The sequence below is a fragment of the Manacus candei genome, unplaced genomic scaffold, assembly GCF_025592945.1.
Source record: "Manacus candei isolate 608988 ecotype Guabito, Panama unplaced genomic scaffold, ASM2559294v1 h1tg000015l, whole genome shotgun sequence".
NCBI lineage: Eukaryota > Metazoa > Chordata > Aves > Passeriformes > Pipridae > Manacus > Manacus candei.
The window spans coordinates 17107310-17134725 of NW_026138063.1; the positions used below are offsets into that span (position 1 = coordinate 17107310).

A 27416-nucleotide genomic window follows, 5' to 3' on the forward strand; every position below is an offset into this window, starting at 1 on the left:
TGCAGACAGCAAAGGGAGGGGAAGAAGGATTGCTGAAGAAATGCATTTAGGTGATTTTCTGTGGCTTTCTCAAACCTGCTAAGTGTGCAATCCTGGCTAGGAAAACAAGACAGGAAAAGAAAAAGCCACAATGCAATTAACCAAAGACTAATGAAAGAAAGATCAATCAAGGCTTTGGAATAAAATATTCAATGAAAGTTCTGTTACAATCTGGTTGAAAAAACAGAAGAGAATTCTTTAAGTTTCAAAAGACTCCAGCTGGCACCATTAGTCACTTAAAAGATGAAGTTTTAAAAATTCTGCATGGTAAGACATACATTCAACATTGTTTGATGTCCTATTGTAAGAGGGAAAATTCTCTTTTATACTGATTGAAATAAGGGAAAACATAGTTTTAGTATTGTTTAAAAAGAGCCATTTTCCATCCCTGGAAGTGTTCAGAGAATGTGTGGATATGTCACTTGAGGACATGGTTTAATGGTGAACATGGTGGCAGTGCTGGGTTGACAGTTGGACTTGAGGATCTTAGAGGTCTTTTCCAATCCTAACAATTCTAAGTTTCTGTGACTGATCCAAGATGATCATATATATTTTACATACATATTACAGAAGTGATGACAATATAATACATCCTATTTCCAATGGGGCCATCATTATTCCTTAATGATTTCTTCCAATACCATTCTTGATCTTTCAAGTGTGCCTATTCTGCTGCAAATCACCCCACAGCCTCATCATCTGACTGAAAAAGCCACATCTGGAAGATATGTACTGTACAGATGCGCTACTAAAACGAATAAAAGCGATGTCCTGGAACTCTCAAAATTAAATCAAACATTAACCAAACATTAAAACTTTGACAAGGATGGCACTCTATTGGCACTCTACAAACAAGTTTTCTATTTAACTCAGACCAGTCACCATTACATAATTAAGCAGAACACTTTATTCTCTGCTCTCACTGCACTTTTTATTTTATTTTCCTTTCAGAGCTGGGAATCCTAGAAATTGGTGACTTGCACTTAGAAGAACCTCATCACAAGCCAGTGTCCTCCAGAGCCTGTTTGGGCAAAAGCCTAATTACAGGAAGTAAAAGGGAATTCTACCATTGACTTCAACAGAGGAAGGGTTTTCCTTCCAGCAGTTATTACTAGAGGCTAGCCAGCCATGCTGATTCATATGAATGTACAGCACAGCTGATCCTGGTGAGCTGCAAACATTTCTCTTACCTAGTTTGTACATCCAGATCTCCTGCTGATTATCCAGGCTGCCCTTTCAGTCAAGCACCTAAATTTGTGCACATATATTTCAGATCCATAGGTGGGTAAGAACATGGTCTGTGACTGTCTGAAGCAAATAGGATTTAAGTAGGAGAAGAAGGAAGAGGACTAGTTTGAGAAGTCTGAATGTGGCAGTCTTGTGAAACTCTGGTATCACTGACATGAGCCTTGGACTACTTAGCAACACATGTATGCACACAAGAACATACTGCCACCCTAAACTCCACACTGATCAAAGAAAACAGTGTTAGATGAACCATGCAATGACACCGTGGAAGTCAGTGACTGCAAAAAGTTGCCCAACTGCTACTAGGCATTCAATCTGAAGAGAAGATGGTGCCCATTCTTTCTTAAAGGCTTTTCGTCTCAGCCCTGTTCACTGCATGTTCATTCTGTTATTCAGGTTCTTAAAACACGCCCTTCATGTTTCGCTGAGGACATGATGGTTTGATAGGTCCTGCACATGTCCTAGCAGAGTATGGCAAGAAATGAGAGGGTAAGAATGAGTTGAAAGAGCTAAAGTATATAGACACTTCAAGAAAAATGTTCTCGTGGAAAGTTCATGACCTTATGTTTCAAAGCTTCAGTTCAGAAACATCCATCTTTCATAGTAGTTCTGACTATATTAAACTTGTCAATATTTTTTTGTTAAGTTTTCTGCAGAGAAACAGCCCTTGAACTATTTCAGCAGCTTGAACATATGGTTTTTCCGCTGTTTGACCACTTTCATTTCTTCTAAATTGTATGTCTTCCTCCAGATTCAGTAGTAAATGTTAGAAAATGCAAAGATAGTTGTGAAAACTGGAGACAGAAACCCTCACTTTCATATGTTCACATAAAAAAATCAATCACAAAGTTGGTGTGAAAATGAATTATTTCCTGACTATTTTATATATATATTTAATTACTTTTAAAAAAAAAAATGTATTAATGTATTTCTCTTTATTGGCTTCATTAATGAACTAGAAAATTTACCTTTTATTATTGGAACACACATCCCATTTGTACAGCTCCCCTTCTACCGCAACACATTACCTGTAAAAGAGAATCCTGACGTTGTCTCAACACTGGCCTCAGCTGAATTCTGCTCTCTGTTTTACAGAGCCAGACACAAGCACATGAACTTTTCTGTGCAGCCTCTGTGCCAAGCCTGGCTGGGTCAGGGTCCCAGGCACTTTTTACTCTGCAAGTTAAAGCTCAGGGTTCCTTCCAGTCACAGAATAAAACCTTTATGTCATTCTGGCTTTCTATGCCTTTTAACAAGTTAATTATTTTAGGCCCTCCCCACTTTCTAATTAGAGGTCTCATTTTGTGAACTGGTTTTACCCTTGCTAGCAAAGCAACTGTGAAGCTGTGCCAGCACAGACTTCCGATCCTGAGGAAATAAGCAGAATTGCAGATGGCCTTGTACAGCTCTGGCTGATGCCTGTGCTTGTAAGGCCTTACTATTATTGCCTTCACAAGTGAGCAGAGCAGCTTGTGTGGCTGGGACAAGGGTCTCTGTATGTGTTACAGCACACACAAACTACATACAAATTACACAAATACTGCCAGAGCAGTAAAATAGCTATAGATTTCCTGAAGGGAGGTACTTTTTGAATCACGAATTCAAAGACAAAAATAAAGTAATTGCTATCTCCAGTAAAATTAAACACACAGTTTCTTTCTTTCAGATGAGTAGTTACAAGAACAATAGTTCTCCTTACTCATTCTTAAATGCCAGATAAAGTGCTAATTGCATGTTACTGTTTTAACAATAAAATAATTATTAGGGATGGATAATTCTGTTCAGAGGAGTAAAAGGAATGTGAACCTTCACATCAAATCCAATGTAAAGGAACCTAATTTTTTAATATGCATGATTATCCTGACAATTATTTCCTCAACATTCCTGTACTTTTCACCTTATCTATACCTTGCACGTTTGTACATCCCAGCAATTTCATCGTTTGATGTTTGAATCATTTACATGTATAACCCAAATAAAGCTATTTTTAACTCTTTGATTTTCTTGTTACTGATGAAATCCTGGAAGATTTAGAGAAACTTAAGGAGAAACATATCCACCTTTTCTCCATTAAGAGTCTAAGACTGGTCTAAGACTGTTTTTCAGAATATTATCTCTTCTTCCAGGCAACTAGCAAAAGAAAAAGAGGAAATGACCTCAAGCTACACCAGGGAAGGTTCAGGTTGCACATCAGGAATAATTTCTTCATTGAAAGAGTTGTCAAGAACTTGAACAGACTGCCCAGGGAAGTGATGGAACCATCATTCCTGAAAGGGTTCAAGAAATGACTGGACATGACACTTAGTGCTGGTTTGGTCAAAACTTAGTGCTGTTTGGTCAAAGGTTGAACTCAATGATCCTAAAGATCTTTTCCAACCTTAATGATTCTATGGGCAGATTAGAAAATGCACTGACAAAAATGTGTAGCATATCATGTGGTCGTTCAGCCACTCTGTATTATTCACTGTTACATTCAAGAAACCTAAGTGCAGAGTGATTCTGCAAGGAACAGCAGCCTAAGACAAGGAGAGGACCCCTCTTGCCATAATTTATAATTGGATCCCTTAACATATATCTTATCTCATACTTCAAGGACTTTTGGATTGGGTTTTTAGTGACGGGGTTTAAAAATTGAGCTTGCTCACCCAGGAATCAAATCAGTCATGCCAGACAAAGTATGTTCTTTAAAAACGGAAATATCAACTACTTAGCCCAAGAAATTGCCAGTGTTTGTTACATGGATCAGTAAGATAAAGGCATTTTAAGAAATATCAAGAGGAGAAACAGCAGTCAGAAATATTGGAGGGTTTTGGAATGGAAGGAAGAAGCCTTGTTCTTTCCATTATTCCCCTCAAAGAACTCAAGAGGTTCTACAGCTATAGTTGTGTCACTGTAAGTGCAGATAAGGCATTAATTAAACTCCATCTCTTGTAAAGATGCAATGACAGCAGCTCAAGAGATCACTGAATCAGGTTTTAGATCATAAGATTGCAAAACTGTTTCATTTAACAGTGATCTCAAGCAGCTCCTCTAGATATGATGTAGGTATTCCAGTTCCTAGAGAAAAAAACTGTGAGTTTTGTTTGCAAAATTATTTTTTTTCCTCTCATTAATAATTTTGGGGAAATTGTTATGTTCTGCTGTGTTTGAAACTTGCACCATCCTAAAGTTCACAGTCCTTATTTTGGTAGTGGTGGTGAGGTCTGTGGGATTTTGATTAATTTTCCTAAACAACACTGTGATCTCCTTCCCTGTGATTCAGTTTAAGCAAAGAAACTTAAGTACTATCTCTATACACCTATCTGTGGAACATGTCAAATGGGGTTCAAAGTGCTGTATGAACATGGAGCTTCTTAAAAACAAACAAAGGCCTTCCTACCAATAATCTCTGGTTTTACTTTCAAGACTTAACAAACAAAAATTCACTTGAATCCTAATGCAAAGAAAATCTAACTCTTAATTAAGAAAAAGATGCACTTCAGGGTACAGTATTCGGTTGTAAAGACAAGTTCTAAAAGACTGAGCAGCTTGTCCTCTCAAACCACTGGCACTGCCATCCTGGCTGTGCTTCATCCAGGGCATCTGCACCAACTTCCTCAGTGGAAGCTACATAAATAACCCTGCACCATTCTATCAAATCAAAGTAATTCCATTCCTATCCTCTTTTTTTACCTCCATATTTCTTTCACAATAGGAGGATTTGATACCCTACACTGACACCACCTCCCCTAAAAAAGCATAGTGGGAAAATTTAAGAAATTGTATTTAGCAGGGTTTTTTTGAAGTTAATATATGCTTATGGCAAACATCACCACATTAAGCATTTCTTACCATTAAGGCTGAGCACCCATAAATTGGTCATAAATTGTGTGGTCCTGTTTGAAACAAAAAGGCAATAAACTCTCTGATTCACTGTCCTGCTGTATCACTACACCATTTTGAATACAAGCTGTTCTAGTCACAAAGGATGCATTTATTTTCTTGAAGCCAGAGACACAGATGGTATAAACTGGAGTACCTCTCACGATTTCAAATAAAAAGCAGTGATTTATAAGTGCTGAGGATTTGGTCTAAAGGTCAAGATATTTCTCTGGCTTAGAAAGCTCTGTTCAGGGGAGGGGGAAAAAATCAATGGCACTTAAAACTGAGAACCTATTATCATTATCCACGTCCTTAAGTGCAGCACATGCCACTTTGCTTATTCACAACACAGTGAAGTAGGTTCCAGTAAGTGAATTTAAGGCATTTTTCCCCCTCTATTTTTAACAACTCTCAGACATCTCACATCTTACTGTACATTAAACATAAAGAGAAAATGTCTATTTCAGTTCTTTACCTGAAATCAACTTTTACTTGAAATATAACAAAGAGAGAATAGCTTTATCTCTATTAATTTTTCTTTTTTACCCCTTACAATTTTATTTCTTCTTCAGAAAAAGAATATATATTACAGTCAAGTAGTATAAACAGAAGGAATAAATAAATCTGTATACATCAATCAGAAACAGCAGCTGTTTCCAGAAAAACCAGAGCAATTATTTATGAAATTATGTCTTCTTCAATGCTTCTGTATATCGTCACAATCCCGGGAGGACCTGATTTCCTGATAAGCCTAAATTGCTGAATTAGAAGAGGAGACGATGTCATGGTACCAATTAGCAAAAGTATTTTGTATAATCTCAAAAAGCTTGTTTTCTGTTTTAATAACTGCATTTAACAAAAGCATTCCTTCATCTTAAAAATGGAGGGAACATCCCACCATCAGTGACTTGAACGACTAAAAGCCTTTAAAATACACATGCTGGTTTTTCTGTGAAAGCAGCAAGGCAACTATCAACATAGCATGCATTTTAGTCAGGGAACAGGTGCCTATTGATTTATCCATTGAAAACAAGTTCTCAAACCTGGAATTATCCTTGGTGTCGAGAAAGAATGGAATTACTGGTGTGCAATGCAAAATGGGGCAGCAGTGGTGTAGCTACAGCACAGAATTAGCACCTAGGGATGTGCAAGCTGCCACAGAGCTGCCACGAATGCTTTCCCACATTTCCTCCTGGTACTTTTGCTGCGTAGCTCACTGCTTCTCACTTAGAGTAAATCTGGGTGAAATGTTGATTTCATATTCAACATTTTGTGGGCTTAGCTGAAAGACCTTGCTGACAAATTATGATTTTTCTTTCCAGTTATTTCCTGTGGTTGTTAATTGGGGAACACACATCAGATTCAAGAAAAGCCTCCAGTTGGCCAGGCTAGAGGATCCAAACCAAATATTTAGTCCAGGGCGTACCTCCTCTCACTAGGGATCTAAGGACTGCTGGTGAAGGACAACAGGAGGCACAGCTGAAGCAGCAAAGACCATTCAATGGCAAAATGAATGTCGTTTTCTACCCAAAAATGTAGCTCCTGAAGGATGCTGACATTTGGTCAACCACATGTGTACATTTAAATTATGTTCAGTGCTGTCTTCACAAAATCACACGCTCCCCGACAGACATGACCCTTTGTGAAGGACAGAGCTGTAGAGACCTAACTCATACCAGCAGGCCAGGCAGCTCACAATCTTTGCAAGTGCAGGTGTACACAGCTCTTGCCCTGAATATACATTCACTGGTGAGCACCTGAAGAAAGTACTTCTGATGCTGCAACTCCTTACCTGCTTATATCTTGATAGATAGTAATTGATGGGCAATGACAGAGCCTTCTTTAGGTTTAGCTAAATGCAATTAACTGTGGTAAGATCATATCCTTGCAGTGGTGAAAGTGTGTAATTCTCTTCAATGCTGGTGTTCTCTTACCTTTTCCTCTGGCACTTTTCCCTACTCCCACTAAGTGTTTGCTTTCAGGCCTGATTTCAGGACTGTCAAATGAGATGTGACTGCTGTGATCATCTCATTTAATCCCATACATATCATGGTTCATCAGATTACAAAAGCTAACTTCTAGGAAAATGGCTGCTTCTCCTGTGTGGAGAAGTCAGTTCACCTCTGGCTCAAAGGTTCAGGAGTAACTTCAGTTATTCAGTATTATTTCTGAAAAGCTGGACTGGACTGAACATAGCATTCATACTGCATGCAATCAATTGCTACAATGCCTAAAAGGGATGGAGAATGGAGCTGACATCCCTTTAGATAAAAACATGGAAAAAAATATTAACCTAGAGGTTAGAAATTATAAAGGCATTTAAATTTTAGTCTCTAGTACTGACTCAGCTGTGCAGTAGTTGGGCAATGGTATGCAATGAAGTATCTATAATGGTTTTTCTGGCCAGCCTAGTCTTGTAGACAAGCTCTTCCTCCTCAGAATACCAGAGGCTGAGCAGAAAAGCAAATGAGAAGGTAGGCATACAATGGAATCCAAAATTCATTCTTCTTAGGCCAGCATTTCTCATCTGAACTCTGTTAAAAACGCATAAGCTGAAATCCTGCCCTGTCTGTGTCCCTCATCCTGGGCTTAATACACAAAGATAAAGGTTATATGGGCCTACATGGAGTGCATTTTCACTTGATACATTTCCCAAACTCTCTTTTCCAACATATTGTTCTACCTAACAAGAAATCAGAAGTTTCTTTAGGATCACAGAATGGCCTGAGTTGGAAGGTACCTTAAAGATCATCTAACTGCAACCTCCCTGCCATGGGCAGGGATGTCATTCACTAGATCAGGTTGCTCAGGGTCCCATCCAACCTGGCCTTGAACATTTTCAGGGGTGAGACATCCACAACTTCTATGGTATGGGCTTTCCCACTTCCTGGAAAGCAGCAGCATTAAACCAAACCAAACCACAAATAAAAAGTAGAATATCCCACTCTAAGTCTCAGCCTCTTGAAATCAAACTGAGCTCGTTTGTAGCAAGTGAGTCACTTCAGCACCCCTCCCCTTCTCCCATTACCTGACAGGTTTAGATTCCTAATTCAGTGTGTACCAGCCAAGAACAGGAAATGTTAATAATTATGCCAATTTTCAATCACTTTAACTGCTTTTGCAAAGTAGCGCGTTTACAAACTTCCTCCCTATATGTGACTAGAAGCTGAAGAGTGAAACTCTGTAGACAAAAGCCAAAGCAGCTCCAAAGTCTTGCAGAGCAGCTTAGGAAAAAAAAACCCACCAGCTGCTGTGTGCAGTGTGTCCTGATCTCGCACCTCAAGCACAGACACACAGCTGACTAGGGCACACAGCTGAGGTTCCTATTCTGTTGTGCAGTTACGATGAATATCTGCAATACTTGCTAGAAACTGGCATGAAGTTCCCAGGAAATTATGAGGAAACTGAAGCCTTAAAAAAAGGAAACAACCGATACACGAAAAGAAAGGCTGGTCCTAACAAGGGTTTACAGGAGCATCTCCCACAGAGAGCCTTGAAGCCACACACAGCCTTAGAGGCATTGCAGTGCAGATGCACAGCAGCTTCTCTTTAGGATGTGGGTAGCCTTAGGCACATGACTCCAGTGCTGTATTACCATGGAGTACAGTGTGTTTCTATGGTGCAGAAAAGACAGTAGCAAATACAGCTGCAGAAAACCTCAAGACCATTCCCTCCCTCTCCCTCCATAGTTCCCTCTTTACTGAAGGACACAGGTAACACAGGCACTCAGTGTTCACAGTAACAACAAAGGGAATGTGTCATTCAACACAGCTGGACTGAGTGGTCATACCTAAACACCTTCCAACCACATCAGAAAAGGACACCTGGCAGTGTTGGTACCCTTTAAATTGTTTCCTTCTGACCTTTGAGGACTGAAGTTATATTTCACAGAGGTCAGCCAAGTGTTAGGGCACACTACCAATGCTATCCCACACAAAGGCAAGAAGGGTTAAGGAACAGTCAGTGACAATTAATAGTATCTATCTTTTCCACTCTTTCACATTTTTCATGTCCTACACCTTTCTTCAGTTTTCTGTAGGGCTCTCTCCATCTTTCTGCCTTTCTTTTTTATCATCTTGCACCAAATTTTTTTTAACTTCTGATTTGGCCTTACAATTTACTTTTCTTTGTTCTTTTCTCCACACTTTCATAATTGTGCTGTAATGCATATTTAAGATGCTAAGAGCACACGAGAGGATTTTTAGTAGAACACAGCACAATAAGTGAGCTGCTTATAAAATCCAGATACATCACAGCAGCAGCAGCCAGTGGATGCTGAGTGTGTTCAGCAACATGTCTGGAGCTTCAATGGAAGCTCATACCCTCAGAAAATGTGGCCCTTAGGTGACAGACTCCTTAGTATTAATGATTGATCCCAATTTCTCACTAACACAAAAGAACTCTAAAGAAATAAAATGGAGGGGGATAAAAGGGCAAAAATGGTAGAAGAGTGAATAAAATAATACAGAAAAACTAAAAGGACAGGTTTGCTTGTATATTAGAGCTGTTGACTGGAAATAATCTTCGTACAGTCCCACCTCCTAAAAAAAAAACCCCACTCAAAAATGCTACAAAATTAAAAGCCAGCAAATACATTTGGAGTTTGGACTCAGATGCCAAACTTCTACAAAGTCAGTTGTACTAACAATAAAGAGGAGAGAATTATCTCTGTAATTGCTGCAACATTTTCCAAATGCACTCAGCTGAATACAAAATTTATTTTTGTGCTTTTTTTTTAATACTAGCATATGGTAGTGGGAGCTTCAGACGAGTCACAGAGGGTTGAGTTTTGGAGGATTCAATGAGAAAATTGCTTGAGATGTGGTCAGAATAATTTTATATTTTAGAGGCAAATATTCTTAATTTCCTAGCATGACTTTATAATAGTAATATACCTTCTTTTTTGTGTGTGTGTTTATTATCCTCTAGATTCTGGAAATATTTCTGTATGCTGAGAGCAAATTACACTGCCATGACAATTATAAAACCATGGCAGTCCCAGTTAGTCCTACTCTATGTATTTGCTCTCCCACTGCTTTAAAAACCTAACCCAGAATGGTATGAATGCCTTAGGCTTCCAGTGTGATTTGCAAGAGCAAGGTTTCATTAACATATTGTATGAGTAGTCCAGCCTCCCCTGCTATCACTATGTATAATCATGACATGTAAATGTGACAGTCTGGTCAAATTCTATGTTCAAATCCCCCAATTTAGATTCTTTATGGTGGATCATTTCAAGACATAAAATGTTAGACCTATATGTCTTTTCTATAAATCTTAGAGCGTCTTCTACCTCTGTAATATCTGAAGACAAACCTGGTTCTTGCTCAGGGCAGTAATCCCACAGGATTAAGTCATACTGTAAATACCAGACAAATTACAATCGGATTAGGTGGGCAGTCTGTTCATTTACTCAACACAGCTGCACTCCAGAGTCTTTTCACCACTGGTGTCTATTTATAGCACAAATGTGTTTTTCTTAAAGTAAATGAACATAGTTTCCATTTCATATCTCTGCTGTCTTACTGTTTGTAACCAATAAGGAACACATTTCTACTTCCTAAGGAGCAAACAGAATGTTCCTTGAGAGGCCAAGAAAGCTGCTCTTGGTACAGATCTGCAGGGCAAGATTTAGTCTAAATTTATTAGTGAAAAGTCTCTCGAAACGTTTGCATTCAATTTCAGTCAAATGAAATATAGAAAATGTCTTTCTGGAGGTAGATATGAGACAGCAGCACAGATATGCTGAAATGTCCCAGGACTTCTTCATTGCAGGAATTTCTACAGTTTCCAAACCTACTTACATTGATGAGCATAAAACCTTCTTATAAAGCTCACTTGGTAGATCTGGTGTAGCATGGGGTTTACAGGGGATTTCTGCTCACTTCTGAATAAGAAGCATGTTTAATAATGTTCAATATTACATGCCCTTTGCCAAAATTTCTCTAACGCTTCGCTGAAATTATTTAAAAATGTCACATCACATCCCTCACAATTACAAGAATCATCTTGCCTTTTAGACACAAACTTGCTCCCATCCAGCACACAAATCTGGCATTACTGAATTTTTACTACTGCAATCAATTAATGAAACCCATGGAGCTGAGATATTCATAAAGCAGGATTAATGGTTGCAGGCATGAAAATATTAAAGCCAAATTAAGCAAACTGCTGTGCCAAGTAGTATTCTCAATATTTTGCTAAGTCCATTCTCACCTCCACCTTCTGATTTCAGAGTCATTATTCCTGAAGTCCACAGAGATAAGTAAGAATAATACTGCTGAGGCTGGGGCAGCAGAGTCCATGAGTCAGGAGGAATGCTGTAGGCCAACCCACCCCATTGCCACCAAGTTCCCTGATACTTACACACTGGCATGTACTCACTAAGCTGCAGAGGTGCAAGGTAAACAACCTCTGCCATGGAAACCCAGAGGGGGTGTTCTTTTGAGCCCCCTGACCGTGTCCCAAAGTGATGTGACCACATTGCAATGAGTAATGTAAGAGAGAGGCAGAAACACAACTTGAAAGGCAGTGTGGAATTCACTTCTCTTCAGTAGTGATACAGTAGCCTGGAAACCAGAGTACCTTCCTTTATCAGGTATAAACTAGAGTAGCTTATCATATCATATTTAATATGTTACAGCTGCCAAATAGGCATAATATAGTACCTACACAAACATGAGATCACCTTTTCTCCTAAGAGAGTTTTTCCTTTAGGCAGGTGACAAGATTTCAGAGTCATAAACTGATTTTGCTGAAGCTGGAAGAGAAAGCATCCTGAGCCCACTTTGCACTCTGACAAGAGGTGCTAGGGTGACCTTCCCCTGTGGGACACTGGCACCACTGAATAGGAAAGTTTTTGCAACAGAAATACAGGTGCCAGGTTCTGCATTCACACACCTGTGGGACTGCTCTTGATATTGTTAGGAGTTTCCACATTTCACTAGCTCAGAAGTGAACATGTTGTAAACCTGAATGTATGTGGGGCAGTGATTTTATGATACAGCATATGACAAGTCAATATTGGCTTAAGGTTTTCCTGCACAATTTCCTCCTGTGCTTTTCTCTGTGTGTGGGTTTATAGGTTGTGTGTGTTATAGATCGTGTTGGTTTTCAGATCAATTCACAGCGCAACCTCCCAACCAGTCCCACTAGCCCAGCTGAAAGAGATACTCTGTGTCACAGCACAGAAGGAGGCAGTGGGAAGGAGAGGAATGGTTTACAAAGAATCACAGAATCATTTAGGTTGGAAGAGACCTCCAAGATCATCGACTCCAGCCTTTGACCAAGGCTTAACCAAAGTTAAACTGGTACCTCTGGTTGGTATCATCCTTGCTGGGATCACTGGTCAAGTTAAGGGTGATCACTGGATCTTGGCAAAAAAAAAACCAAACAAGGACTGTTTGCTTATTTTGCTACAAACTGCTTGGACAATGACTGTGTCCTAGCATCCATCAAGAAAGGAAGGATGTGGCATGGTAGGAAGATCCCAACTCACATGGAAACGTTACATTTGTGGAAAATTAATGAAAATTGATTTCTTTTGCAAGACCAAGTCATGAGCTGTACTTCTGCAGTGCAGTATGCATACTTAAAAACCTTAAAAATATAACAATATGAAGACTAAAGCAATTTTGACAATAATAATTTTTCTTTTTGTTACAAGAAATTTATATAATTCAGACTTCTGAGATATCTAATATATATAACATATTTAACACATCTAATGAAAGATATATTGTAAAAAGAAAAATGAGGAAAAATTACACCAAGGACTTACTTTCTGCAGGCTCCTTAGATCTTCTGCCACTGGAGGACTTCCTCAGGAGACTTCGTCCTGAGGTGAAGAGGCTGGTTAGTTCCTCCAGAGGACTGGTGGGTGTCCGAGAACGGGAACCACTCTGACAGGATGACCCGTAGGTACTGACAGAGGCATTTACCATCTTTCCTCCTTCTTGCAATGTGTTTCTGGCTGTAGAATGAGGCACTGATGGGGAGCTTCTTGAGAGACTTCCTGAATGTACAGAGTCATAAGGTGGAGGTCTTTTGAGGCTTAAGGGGGTGAGAGACCTACCCATACTGACAGGAGAAGGTGAGGCAGAGTGACTTTTAGGATAACCATGTGGAGACTGTGTTCTGTATAAGGTAGAAGGATGAGGAGGTGAGGAGGTGTGCCCAGGGGTGCTAGTTCCATGAGATACTGTCTGATCTTTCTCCAGTTTTTGATGGCCTGGTGTATGAGGTGGCAGTGAAGATGGAGAAGCTCCAGCTTGTTGTTTGATGTAAGACACATTTTCTAAAACGGGAAGCTTTGTGACCTCTAGTGGAGTTAGAGGAGACTCGTCAGAATTTGGGGAACACTGCACTGGTGCTGGTGGGAACACCAGCAGTGGAGGTCTGTGAGAAAGCAGATTTGGAAATGGTGGGGGTATATCACAAAGCAAGCCCTTGGGAGTAGATGGCACTGAAGACTTGGTGAAATCTAGGTCAGGCACTGTGGGAGTAGCACACTGAGAAGAACAAGTGTGATGGTCATATTCACATTGACATTTTGAATCTTGGCCTACATCATCAAATATAGGGTATTTCATCTCCTCATAGACGGCTTCGCTTTGGTCATCCTCATCTTTTTTGAAGTCTCTGAGAATATTCCCAACCATTTCAATATAAACAGGCTCTTCTTCCTCTGTGTCAGGAGCAGGACTGCTGACCTGCGATAAAGAGGCATCCCTAGTGAGTGTTGTCTTCATAGGGCCATGCTTTTTGATATATGTTTCATCAAAAGATGTGCTTAGCTGAGTGTTTGGATTTCGTTTCGGCTTAGGAGGTGGAATCTTCTTTGTGTATTCATCACTGTGAGGTCTTGGTTTGGCTGACACTGAAAACAGAACAAAATATAAACTAATCAGAAGCATGTAACACACTTTGTCAACCATAAGATTTCCATTACAGTGTCATAATTCTGGAATGAATTTCCTAGGACCAGCTTGTTGTTGGTTTTCTCTGGTATTACATCACTAGAACATTATAAAAATAACCCTATATTCAAACCACTCCTAGAGTTCCCCCAGAATGCTCTGACACTCCAGTAGTTAGTGAGCACTTCCCTTCCTCCGAGACATCTGTTCTTTCCCAAACTCTTTGGGACAGGGGACTTTCCATTTTTAAATATTATGCTTTTCAAATATCACTGTGGGATTTTAAAGATCCAAAGAGTTGCTTAAGACATAACACTAAGTTTCAAAATGAACTCCTTTTGGCCCCAAGAGAATAATTAAGATCCTGGACATTCATACTGGAATGACAGTGATGTAACTCTGAAGTGACACAGTGATGAAGCAAGACCTTTATAATTATAGTAACTTCTTGCACAAAGCACAACAATTCTCTCAGCACTGACAGAGAAAGGAAATAGTCATACACAAACTGTAAAATCTACTGTTGAGATAATCCTAATTTATCTGGAATCTATCCCATTATTAACAAGATTTCAACAAAGTCAAGGAGGAACAAAGTCTCAGATTCAGATCCTTTCCACACAGGTTATTTATAGGAACCTTGTCTTTGAAACTATAAATCAAAACATTGTGATGAAACTGATTTGAAATGAGAGGTCAAGGGTTTCTTAGAAATTATCCTTTGTGAATTAAACAATAAAGAAATTCATGGAAATTGCATTTTGTTCGCTTTGCATAAGGAGCTAATAAAACATCTCATTAAATGTTAGGGTTAATAAAATGTCTCATTAAATGTTTAGGTGAAGCTAGTTTTTAGCCAATGCAGATTCAACAAATTTATTCAGAAACAAAAGTTACCGCATACATTAAACTTCGTTTATATTCCTATACAGTGATTGACACCTCATTAGTAAGTTTCCCAATTAAGAAACAAAACGAACAAACCAACCCCAAAAAACTCCTATACTACAGGCCAGTTCTGAATGGCAGCTTTCCCACCTTTCCAAACTTTGTTGTTCCTTGCAATTCACTGCTCCAAATCTGCCACTGTGAACTCAGTGCTCAGAGAAATTTTCAGACACCTTCTGCTGAACCATCAGCAAACAGCCAGCAAACGTCTGATGTTAAACCAAGCAGGCAGTACTCACGGAGTCAAAAATCCTCTCTTAGAAACAGCCTTAAACATATTATGAAAGCCAGCAGTGAGGCTCTGCTCTGCCAGCTCAAAGACAGTATTTTGAGGACAGTACCTGTGAGGACTCTAGCCCAGGGCTGGCAGAGACCTGCATTAAAGCACCTTACTAAGGTGACTTGGTCGGTATCAGAGGAGGACTCAAACACAGTGTTGTCACTTTGTCACAATTCTGCTTTGATCTGCTAAATAACCTCTGTTCAATTCCCAGAAGGCACAGCAGTACAGGCAGATGATAAACAAGTTTTGTTTAGGAATATGGAGCTGCGAATGTACATATATGCACATGTACATATATGAAGTAATGAGACCACTCTTCATCAGCAGCATTTGTTTAAGCTTAACATACAACTAAGGTACAACAAAGCAAAAAGAAAAAGAAATCTTTCCAGAATTAAAAGAAACAAAATAACACTCGAAAAATTATATTATGCTTTCATGATGATTCTAATTAATGTGTTCCACTTTGCAGCAGGCTAGGGACATGCAAAAGCTACCACAGATAAGAGTGTTTGGTAGCTTGATAATTTTTTTCACTGTGTGGATATATCCTAATGCATTTTAAATTTGTCTTTTTAATTAACCCAAATTAATTTTCTTGAATGTATTAGGTTAGACTTTTGGGAATGAGATGTAGGCTACCAGAATCTTTTGGGCTTTGCAGAAAATACTACTCCTGATGTATTTGACAATGCTAGCATATCTTTCTTGCCATGCTTGCAGCTAAATTACTATTTCTTTTTCGTTTAGTCTGTTATTTGTAAATTATATTTGTATATATTCTATTGACATAAATTTGATCTCAATCCTCTCTCCACACCTCTGTTAATCTGATTTACAGCCCTGTCAAAAGCAATCTTATTCAGATTGCTGTCATTAAAATGAAGAGAGTCAGTGACTGGCACAAACTGTCTGATCATTTGTGAATGTGTTGCATATGACCTGAACTCTATTTTGGCTACATCTGAAAATTGTACACAGAGGCTTCTCCCAGTCTTCTGTTCCCTGTGCTTCATGCTCCTTAATGAATACCTGAGACAGAAACATTTCCTCATCCTCTGCTCTCCTCAACACCCTGTTCCGTGTGCTGGTTTCTACATCTTCTGTGCCACGGGTGTCCCACTGAGAACATGCTCTGCCTCACAGCTACATCCCCACTCTTTCATCTCTTTATCTACAGAGATGTTAAGGAAAGACAAATAATCAAAACTTGGGATGCTCTTGTGTCAGTGGTCATTCAAGGATAGTGTTAGCTGATATTTTTATTGAAAAATAGCCAAAAGTGGTTACAAGTACTGTGTTTTCAAAAAAATTGCTCGAAAAAGCATATTTTCCTCTTCCCTCCTTCCATTTTCACAGTTTTTTATCCAACTGATTAAGTTCTGCCACACGGTCTAAACCTGTCCTGAGGTGCTGTAGTTTGCATATACAACATTACAAATTACATTACATTACAAATGAGGAAATGAGAAATGTCAAGGAAAAATGATTGACATTCTGCCATTTAGTCTTGTATTTTTGCATGGGTTGAAACTAAGTACCAAGTGACACACAGAGCCTCATCTGTTGTTGCATGATATGCAGCATTAGCCTAAAATATCTTGGTGACATTATCAACAAAAAGGTCAAATGACCCAATCTTGCTGTATGAGACAGAGTAAAATGTGACAAAGTGATTTACTTTCCATTTTGTTTCTAAAGAATTTTTCCTCTGCCATAGTTAATTTTATGAAACCATCTATTTCCAGGAGGTGGCGTGTTACTGAGATCTTTTTCCTTCTGTGACAAATTGGACTTTTCAAATTGCAATTTTGAACTAAATGTTTTAAGTATTTTATAAACTTTAAAAGGTAAAAAAGTATCTACCTCCCATATATTGCACAAAGTATAAGACTTCCTAGAGAAAACACACAGGTAAATGGATAAATAACAAAGGAATCATTTAATCATGACTGGGAACAGAGGAACTGTTCAACATCTACCACGAACTCCCCTTGGATGCAGGGGGACATTCAGGAGGCAAATTGAATTAGGTTTAAGAAGTTAATGATGCAAGACATTTCAGTTTATTCAGCAAAGGTTTCTACTCTGAAACAGAGGTCCATGGTAAGGGCTGAATTCTACAGGACACCTTATAATGGAATATGGATCATGAGCTACCGCTCCAGCCTGGAACAATAGAGAAAAAAACAGGAATCCTGCAGCTAAACAGAGCTGTGCAAAGCTAATGAAAGGAGCAGGGAGTATTTGTGCAGTTTCTGTATTACCAACATTTCCCAGAGATAGATGTACATGAATGCAGAAGCCCTGGCAAGATCCCATACTCCATGAAAGGGGATTATTTGGCAATCTCCAGAGAGGAATAGGCAAGATTGCTTGAAGTACTTGACATTTATCAGGCAGAAAAAGCATTCAGTACCTGCTGAGAACATAAACTCCTATGAAAAGCAAACCATGCTGACATATTCGTGGTACACACACTGCTGTGTTGTCTGCCCTAAACATGGAGTAATTAAGTGCTTTTCAACATGGATTACTATGTCCTTGGTGCAACTGTTGCCACTAACCTGTGTTGAAACTCTGCCACTCATACATCAGCGGACGTGGGTCCTGATCCAAAGCTAAATGGAAAAAATGAAAGTGAGAACTATTTCTTTCCCCGTCAGGTGCAACTTTCCTTAAACATCCATCTCAAAGTGCTTCTATCACAGACACACACAAACACAAGTGACCACCAGGCCTGTGAGGAGTTTGAGAGATGAGAGGCGCTCAGAGGAAGAAAACTCAGCATCTGCTCCATGGTCCTCTGCCCTCATAGGAGCTGCCACAATGCTGTGCTAGCAGACCCTTGTTTGCATCAGAACCATCCAAATTACCATGACTGATAAACTGGAGATACAATAATCCTTGCAAACAACAGTGAACTTCACAAAGTTTATATTGCTCGGGCAGGAACTCGCCATGTTTAATAGTATCCTACTACCAAGCAATTAATTATCCAGCTCTAACAAACCTCAAGCAAAACAAGAGATGTAGGCTCTGGTAACTTCGGTTCTTGTCTCAAAGCAAGTAGCACAATGCCTAAAATAGCCTCACAGAAGCCCTACCGAGAATATGACATTTTTGAAATGAGATATATGTAGCGCAAAGGTTACGCGTAGCTTTCAGACATGCCCAGATAATCTGCCTTTCAAAGTTAATTTTGGAAATACCAAGTGCTTCTGGTATTATCCTTCTGAAGTATTTTTTTACTCTTTAAGGAGAGACTGAAATATGAAAATATGTTGTCATAGCGCTGTTTATTGTTTGCTCACTGTGTAAGGAATGAGTGAAAACATCTAAAAATTAAAATTAATTTTGTAATTGTCCTTTGGGTGTTTTCCAGCTTTTAAATTTCACAGACCAATCTGATGAATTGTGCTGTTCACTGTAAAAAATAGAATAAACAGATGTAACAGGAAAATTCCTCCCTTTCAATTTTTACAAGAGGCTATAGGATTCACACTATTTCTAAATGAAGGAATGAATTGGGTCCTAAAAATGTTTAAATTTCTTAAAAAATGTGACTTTAAATGTGGAAGGAATTAATCTGATTGTATTTTGAGGGATACCTCTATCAAAAGGAGCCTCCAGGAGTGAAAGGAAATAGAATTTCTTTAATTAAACCCTGAACGTGCTGGATACTGAATCACAGATACACAGATTCTGATTCACATCACATAATTCAACAGAGAAAATCCAGCTCTAGGGTAGTACAGAGCCTATATGTATATATATGTGTATGCAAGTTCAAGACTGAATAACCCCACTGGCTCTAATGAAATGAACTGCTTGTTCAAAGTTGCACATCATTTTAAGTGCATTTGTGCACCAGTGCTTATATTGGGTTGGATTTCATTATCTCTGTAGGTGAAGTTTGAATATTCTTAGTGAAACTGAATTTAAAAAGGCACAGTCCTCTGAACTGTGCAAAAGATAGGAACTCAGGAGACCTGAGTTTAATTCATCTCTTTGTCACAGGCCACAGGGCCTTGCCTGTCATTTTACCCCTTAATGCTGCCTTTCTCTATCTATCTTTTGCCAGTTAAGGCTCAAAGGTTTTTTAACACAAAGGTTTTATTTTAATTTATTTGGTTACATCAAAACTTGCACGGAGCTACCTATCATTGGAAAGCAACAGCAGAAAACTAAAGCAAATTTAAATGTAGTTATTGGAGACATGCAGTGTTGAACATGCATCTTTTCTTCTCCAAGGAATATTTGAATGCAAACGTTCACCTACTGAGAACAGTCAGAAAATATACACACAAAGATGCATCTTAACAAGTGATTATAGAAACATCATCACTAGATTGAAGTAACATCAGAGACTGTATCTCTGTCACAAAAAAACCCCTGGCTTTCAAAATAGCACTGTCCTCATGGACACAAGGCCTTTCCCTGCAGGTTACCTCTTCCTTTCCTAAAAGATCCTCTAAAAGAGGGGAAGCACATGGAAGGAAAAAAAGAGCCACCTGATTAATTCAAATAGGCAATAGGTGGTTTCAGCACAATGATTTCATGCAGTACATATTTCTTCTCTGCTCCTGAATCTATTAGCTCTTACTGGAAATTATTTTGGCATTTAAAGAAGACAAAATTATACTGAAAATGAAAGGACTAAAAGTCAATGTCATAAAATAATACTGACGTGCTACTTGTATGTCTCAAGGCTATGATTAAGGAGACTTCCTCAAAAGTATTCAGGTCCCTTTATTTTGGCTACAACTTCTTTTGCCTTTTAAAATGATTGATTTCTGCTCTAATTCAAAGTGGTGGAAAGCTAGTGGCTTTGGGAGTGATATTCCAGAATTAAACATCAGTACAACAGAGAGCAGAATTGGGCCCTGCAGTTAAATTCAGTTCTGCATTACTCCAACAATACAACTACTGCAGCTGATAGGTGCTGTGCTTGAAGACATTGTACTACCATATTCAGTTTAGGGCTGTGTATCTGGGCCACAAAGCTGAACTCTCAGCCCCAACACCCCAGCTCCTAACTCGCTCTATATGCCAAGGTTGCCACACCTGCCTGGGATTCCCAAAAGCCAGCACTGCCTTGCTGCCAGTGCCTCCTCCCAGCATAGCAGGGGCTGCCAGTCCTTTGTTCTGCAGCCTTGAGACAAGGGTAGACCCAGAGATGCCAGGATACATCAAAACCTTTGGATTATCAGCGTGCTGGAGAGAGTCCCTCCACAAATGGCCACGTTCCAGAACAGACTGGCTTGTAGGTTTTCTCCTCCATAGACCTCCACTTCTCTGTGTATCCACCTGGCACACTGAATCCCACTTATTAGTCTTTTCTACAGTGAAAAGGTCTTCAAAAACTTAAAAAAAAATTACAAAGTAACTAAGTCTCTGTCCGAATGCCCAGCCTCGTGCTCTCACATATTTTGAACTTCACATCCTAGTTCTTTTAAAGAATGAGTAATTGATGTCCCTGATTTTTCCAGATAACATTGAATAGGCAAAGAAAAAAAGAAGAGAGTATTTGAGGAATAATTACAAATTATTTGCAATCAAGCTGTTCTGTACTATTCATTGAGGCTAAAAGTTATTGTCAGTCAGCACAGCTCTGGAAAGGCAGAAAAAGCAAGACTTTGGATAAGTAAGAAAAGAATAGTCAATTTGAATCATCCTCCTTTTACAGGAAAACTGATGAGCTGAGTGCAAAAGGAGGCAAACGAAAATCTCACATAACTTCTTTTAGGTTACTCTCTGAGTATCCATCCAGAAAAATATCCTTGAACTAATATGCCCAGACACAATGGGCCAGGATCTATGACATTACATGGGTATAAGTTATGGCAGTTCCAGTGGGAGAGGTTCTGAGGAGGGAGCAGTGGGAGGATGACTGGGGAAGGAACCTCAAGGATCCTCACACTGCCCACACATGCAACGAGTACTTTCAAAGTGCTGGTTCATTCTGTTTCAGACAGCCTGAAGTCTGCAATATGCAAATCAGATTTTGCAAATGGTGTACCAGTGGCAATAAAAATTTTTGTAACTCTATATATGCTGAAGGAATTCTAGATATAGAAAGGCAATTGTCATGGGAACTTATCTGCCACAAGCATCATTAATGAAGAGCGTGCAAACAGAATTACTGAATCATGCTGGCAGAGAAATTAATTTACAAAGTGTTTTTCGGTGGTTTTACTGCAGAAACATGTACAGAGTTGGAGCAGTGAAGAGTTACCCATGGTCACAACAGAGTACAGTGAAAGAGCCACAGAGCAGCAACATGAGTAAAGCCCTCCCAGTTTATAGCAGCATTTATGGAATCTTAACTGTCATCTTGGAAGACAGTTTGCTGTTTTACTGTAAACTGACTGCTATTGCTCTACTTTTGCAGCTCCCCACAAACTGACTGAGTTTCAAATGGAGAACAATGGGTGACCCTAACCCTAACTACCCCCCAGCTCAGCATTTTTGATGTGGTGCAGTTCTCATAGAGTTGTCACCCTACACTCAGCTGTCCCTTCTCCCTCTCTGCGGTTTCCCTGTAGCTATTCCCTGAACATCACACAGAAGACGGTGAGGCTCTGCATTTTCTATGAGTTTCTACAGCCTTTGCCATGGGATGACTGCAAGCACAACAGCATTTCTGTTGACCTGTAAAAAGAAAATATCTCCCTTCTGTTCAGAAAGGGATGCTTCTGAGTATGTGTAAAGAGCTAAGTCCCATCAACACATGCCCTAGACACCTATGTCACATGAGCTTGGTACGTAGAGGACACCACTATCATACCAGTAAGCCTTTGAGGGCTGAGCTGCTTATTCCTATGTTACCTGCTGCCCAAAGGGCACTGAAGGTCTCAGTGGTATCATCTGGCAATGCTCAAGTAAACAAAGGCAGACTCCAGTCAGTGCAACTCCTGGCTTCACAGGATCAACACTGCTATCGATTACCAGTTACTGTAGCTCAGGGCAATGATGTGGGAAATCGTTTGCTGAACTTTCATGAACTTCTTGGAGAAGGCATGGTACTCGGGCTTTCTGATCCAGTGGTCATAGAGACACTGAACAAAACTGATCTCTGAAAGAGTTCCTGGCTCTGGGGCATTTCTAAAACCAGGAGATGCACCCAAATAGTGAACTCTAAAATTATTTACTGGGGAAATGGTAAAGAAGGAAATAAAGCTAGAGGAAGAGCAAATGCTTAATGAAACAGTAAGTTTAACTCAACTCCTTCATTTATCTAGAAAAATAGTCTGTATTTGTTTCCTTGATTTAATTGTTGTTTTGGTTCACAAGCAACTAGACCAGAACACTAGCAGTTACCATATGCAAAGACTTGAATAATTTATCCAGAGATATGGGACACTTCATTTTTCAGATCCACAGCAATGCTTATCTTCTACTTACTTAAGTAGGTCAAATGCATTATTTGCTTATATAAGTAACAATCTGTTTGCTGAGCATCTAAAATAATTGCAGCCCATTAAATGAAGCTGGCAGACCTACCGAGGTGGTGGTGTGCAGAATACTGAGCTCTTGGGGACTTCAACATGAGGTTTACTGTGTCCAACAATTTCACAGGCACGGCAGCTCCACACTGGCTCCTGTGTGTCCTTGGCATCTCCCACCAGCAACAAGAAACCAATAGATTTCACAAACCCTCTCTCCCCCCAGAAGTTCTCTGGGATTTTTGCAATTCTTTCTTTTTGGCTGTTGTATAAAGAGCCTCTTGCTGCCGCTGACTGACACATCCGGCAGGCCCTTCTTTCTGCCACCGAGCTCTCATTTCAAAACACAGCACAAGGTTGATGGCCGGGGTCAGATGAGTCACCACAGCAGGAGCATCAAGGAAGCAAACGAGCCACAAGGAACAAGAGTTCATCTAAAGGGGCACTCTTTCCTCTGCCAAAAGGACACAAGGTGACCCTGCAGAGGCAGTTACTGCAGGTTGTCACTGAGCATCTTTTGGGTAAATATGATGATAGCTTAGGTGGAGAGAGCACTGTCAGAGCAGCTCACAGGCAGGCAGCAGGGCCTGGAGATGTAACACTAGCAGCACTGTGGTCAGAGGCTGAATGGTATGAAATACTCACAGTAATCAGCTTTAGGAAAAATGCCTCATAGCTGTTAATTTTACTTCTATCTCCATAGGGTTGACTTCTCTCTCCTCCTCAACTCTAAATAAAGTGTTGACAAAATTACAGACAAGCCACACATTATCAGCTGCCTCCACTTGGAGTTTCTCTGTGTGCCTGGCATCCATCATTTCTTCCTGCACTTATTTGCAGAGTGGTGTAGTGAAACTAGTAGAGCCTGTAATAGTGTTGATCTACAAGGGTCATGCAGCCAAGTCTCATCACCATAAATTCACCTGGTATGGCTGCAGTGTACAGCACCATTTTGACAGTGTTGTGCACAGTTCCAGACAAGCTTTAGGAAGGCCACCTCCTGTTTCAAATGCCAGGCTTGACCTCATTGTTCCACCTGAGAAGCGAGATGGAGGGTGAAAAGGCAAAGACAGAGCACACAAAGGAACAGCCTGTTTACAGCCTGTTTCATTTTGTTGCTGTTCAGAAGCAAAGCTCTTTGCAGGAATTCAACCACGCCACCAAGGCACAGTCTGTGGTAGAGCACAGCTCAGAACAGCCTGAGCTCTGAGGCAGGTTGTTGCCTACCATCTCATGGGACTATCTGTTCTGTAAACCCATGGCATTCAGTATTTCACAGATCTGGATCATAATGGCAGCTCAGATTTTGCCATCCTTATTCACGCTCTGCAGCATCAGTGATGCCATCAGGAGGCTGGGAAAGGGAACTTGAGCAGTTCCTATGCTGAGTAGTTGTTTGAAGTCTTGGTTTCCCCAGTGACTGCCCTGAGTTCACAAATGAAACCCTGCCAGATGTGCAGAATTTCACATTAGCAAGGACAGTATTTTTCACATAATCCCTTCTCTACTTCTTTTTACAGTGCTGCTCACAAAAGCACTGACACGTCCCATCAGCTCAAGCTTTGAATGTGAACAGAAACACTCTGATCATAAGCTGATTGCAAACTATTTCACTAACAAAGCCTTTGTTGCTATTCCTATGTCACAAAGGAGGAATCTGTGACACTGAGAGCCAAGTGAAATGCTCAAGGTCATCTGTGCCAGTGGTGGTAGAGATGTGAAGGGCCTGTTCCTCCACTTACACCCTTGGGAGATGATGGTTAGTATTACTTACAGAAGTCTTCATTTGCCATAACACTTTCTGACATGCAAGCAGGTATTTTCAGAACTGGGATCATACAGCAATTAGCCCCTGCAGATATTTAGCCACAAACGCAGTAAAAATTATTTGCCTTTAACAAAAAATAACAAATTCAGAACCACAGAACACTGAGTTTTCATGTTTTTGCTTGCAAACCCTCATAAATAATAAAATAAGTAGGCTAAACATATGATCAAGTTTTTGCATCCTCACTAGTGGTATATCTTCAAGTTTGTGCTTGGTACCCATTTGTATGTTTACTCTTTTGATCACTGATTTTTCTTTTAATCAAAAGTTTACTTACCATCTTGTTCATCAAAATCCAAATATTAAGAGACGTTCATTGTCACAATCAAAAACCTAACCCCACTGAAACTTTCCCAATTGAGGACAGTTCTGGTATGCCCCCACTGATTATAAGGCAAGGTTTATAGCCAAACCATCCTTTAATATTTCACCAAGAGGAAATAGAAACAGCTCCATTTGCAGCCATGCATGAAGGGGAGAATTACAGGAATCTCCTTTACTCCACAAAGCACTGTTAGGACCAACAACCCAAAGGTTATACTGCTCCCAATACAGCTGAGTTTTTTCAAACGTGTTTATGCTCAGAGAGCCCTGCACTTGCAGTTCTGGCTTTGTTTTACTCTTAAGCATAAGAAGAGCTAGAATCCTCCAATTGTTATTGTAAGATGGTTGAATTTGGAAGCAGAGTATTATTTATGATTAGTTATGATCATCTCAGAGAAATTATGGAAGACATGGCAAATATTATACCTCTGCACTGGAAATGGATATTAAGCTATGCCTCTCGCTGATTTCAAGTACACCATGCTCTGGCTTATTTAGATGCCCATATCTAAGGCTCCCCTCACCCTGAACTAGCAGTCAGCTGCAAATCCCATGAACTCTGGGGTACGTGTTTCTTGTTTGACATGCCAGAAGCTAGGCCACTAAAATTAGCCCCAAAACTGTGTGCTTAGTTTTTTTTTTTTTTCCCCTCATACATCTATGAAAAGCCCAGGCTGATACACTGTGACCTCCAGGCAAGTTGATGGCACTGCAAAAAGGAAGCTGTGCTCTGCTGAGCTGTCACTGCTGTGCACGTTATCCCAACACAGCACCATTTGCACACGTACGGACGGAAAAGCATGAAGTGCCAAACACAGTTGTAGCATGTCAGGCATACGTTGCCTGATGTCACCCAACATTAAGCCAAGTGGAAGAGATGAAAGCAGCAAACCAGTGCACCAACCAAGACTACTATTCAAACAGTCATTAGAAAGAAATTACCATTGAAACAGAGGCTAGCCATGACAGGGTCTCACCTGGAGCTAGAATTGAATCTCTTGGGATGTGATTCTGTAAGCACTGTGCATTCCCAGTAAAGCCAATGTGAGTGTAACCTGTACAAACCTCTTGGCACAAAATACTTTGAGAGCTCAATCATGCTTCACTCCATAAGGATTTGTCTCATTTGATTGTTTAAGTGAGAACAAAATTAGGGCACCAGTTAAAAATGAGGTAAGACAAAGAGGTGGAAATCCAAGGCATTTGCTGTAGAACAAAGAGTGCTGCTGTTTTGTGTTTTTTCCTTTAATTCCAAATGAGTTTTGCATGCATCTCTATTATCATAGACCAGCTCTGAGAGTAAACAGAGGCTCTAGGATTTCAGTCTGATCCCTCAACGCTTACTCATTTGTCCACAATACCTTTAACAGACAATGCCAAAGACAGTATGCAAAACAGAAGCATAGTAGGAGTATTCTCAAATTGTTATTTTTGTAGTTTCACAGGCATTTCATTTTACTTAACGAATTGTGATGGGCTGCCAAAACAAGGCAAGAGAATTAACCTGGATTTCTCCTCCCCTCCTCTCCTGGCCTTGACTGCAGAGCCATTCAGTGAAGCAAAATAAAGCAAGAATCTAGTGTTTCATAGTATTTCAACTCACAGGTGGAAATGCTGAGAAGGTCCAGGATTATGGTTCCCTGAGGTATAAACAAAATAAAAAATGAAATAGAGTCACAAATAAGATGACTTACAGTGACCTGCTGACAATGAATGGATTTATTGACACAATAACCTTACAGTTACATAGGGGTTGTGTGTTGAGGCTGCAAATTAACCATGCAGTGAACAAGACCACCCACGTGATAGCTTCCTTCAGAGACTCTCTCTTCATTGTGGTCTTTCTGGCAAAGATTATTGATTCGGACACCTCAAAGAGCACATCTAAAGTCCTTTCTTGGCCAGGTTGGCTCTAAAAGCAGCATAGTGACTTTCATATGATGTGAAACCTGTGGTAATACTCTCTCCTAGATCCCAGCTGACTACATGAATAAGTGGCTGATATTTCCTTGCCTTGTTGGTGTGTTCAGGGACTACAGTGACCCTATATAGTCAGCAGACTTCAGGCTAGCAGCAGTCTGAGAAAATCTCTTATACAGCATGTCTGCATTACACCCGAGACTGCTTTTAGGTCTGAGATGGTTTTGCTAATTCCAGGGCAGATGATGTGCAGTTTGGGCCTGAGGTTGTGACCAGGCTTATAAACTTTCCTGAGCCCTGATACACTGCGGTAAAGTGTGCAGAAAAGCCCACATGCTCACAGCAGGAGTCACAAGTATTTAGCAGGGCTTGCTGGCTTTGGCTTAGGGCAGGCAGCTCCTCCTGGACAGGCTGCATTTGCAGTCAATCTGGTAAATCAGCCCAACGCTCCCTGAACTTGCATTATTAAGGTTTTTCTGTTATCAAGAACATCACAGCTTCCATCACCCTTGAGAGCAGAGCAATAGCTGTACCACAGGGGGGCTGCACATTGAATTTTGTGCTTTTTCACAAAGGTGCAGTGTCTCTCAGCAAATGAG

At 40.0% G+C, this 27416-nt stretch overlaps 1 protein-coding gene across 5 annotated transcripts in view; it reads right to left on the reverse strand.

Annotated features, from left to right (window-relative positions):
* Positions 1-27416, reverse strand: part of NYAP2 (neuronal tyrosine-phosphorylated phosphoinositide-3-kinase adaptor 2) — a 135471-nt gene that overhangs the window by 42510 nt on the left and 65545 nt on the right. For all 5 annotated transcript variants that reach the window (XM_051781433.1, XM_051781436.1, XM_051781434.1 and 2 more), the window contains one exon: positions 12929-14026. In XM_051781433.1, coding sequence (XP_051637393.1) covers positions 12929-14026 — 1098 coding nt within the window. The remainder of the gene's footprint in view (positions 1-12928; positions 14027-27416) is intronic.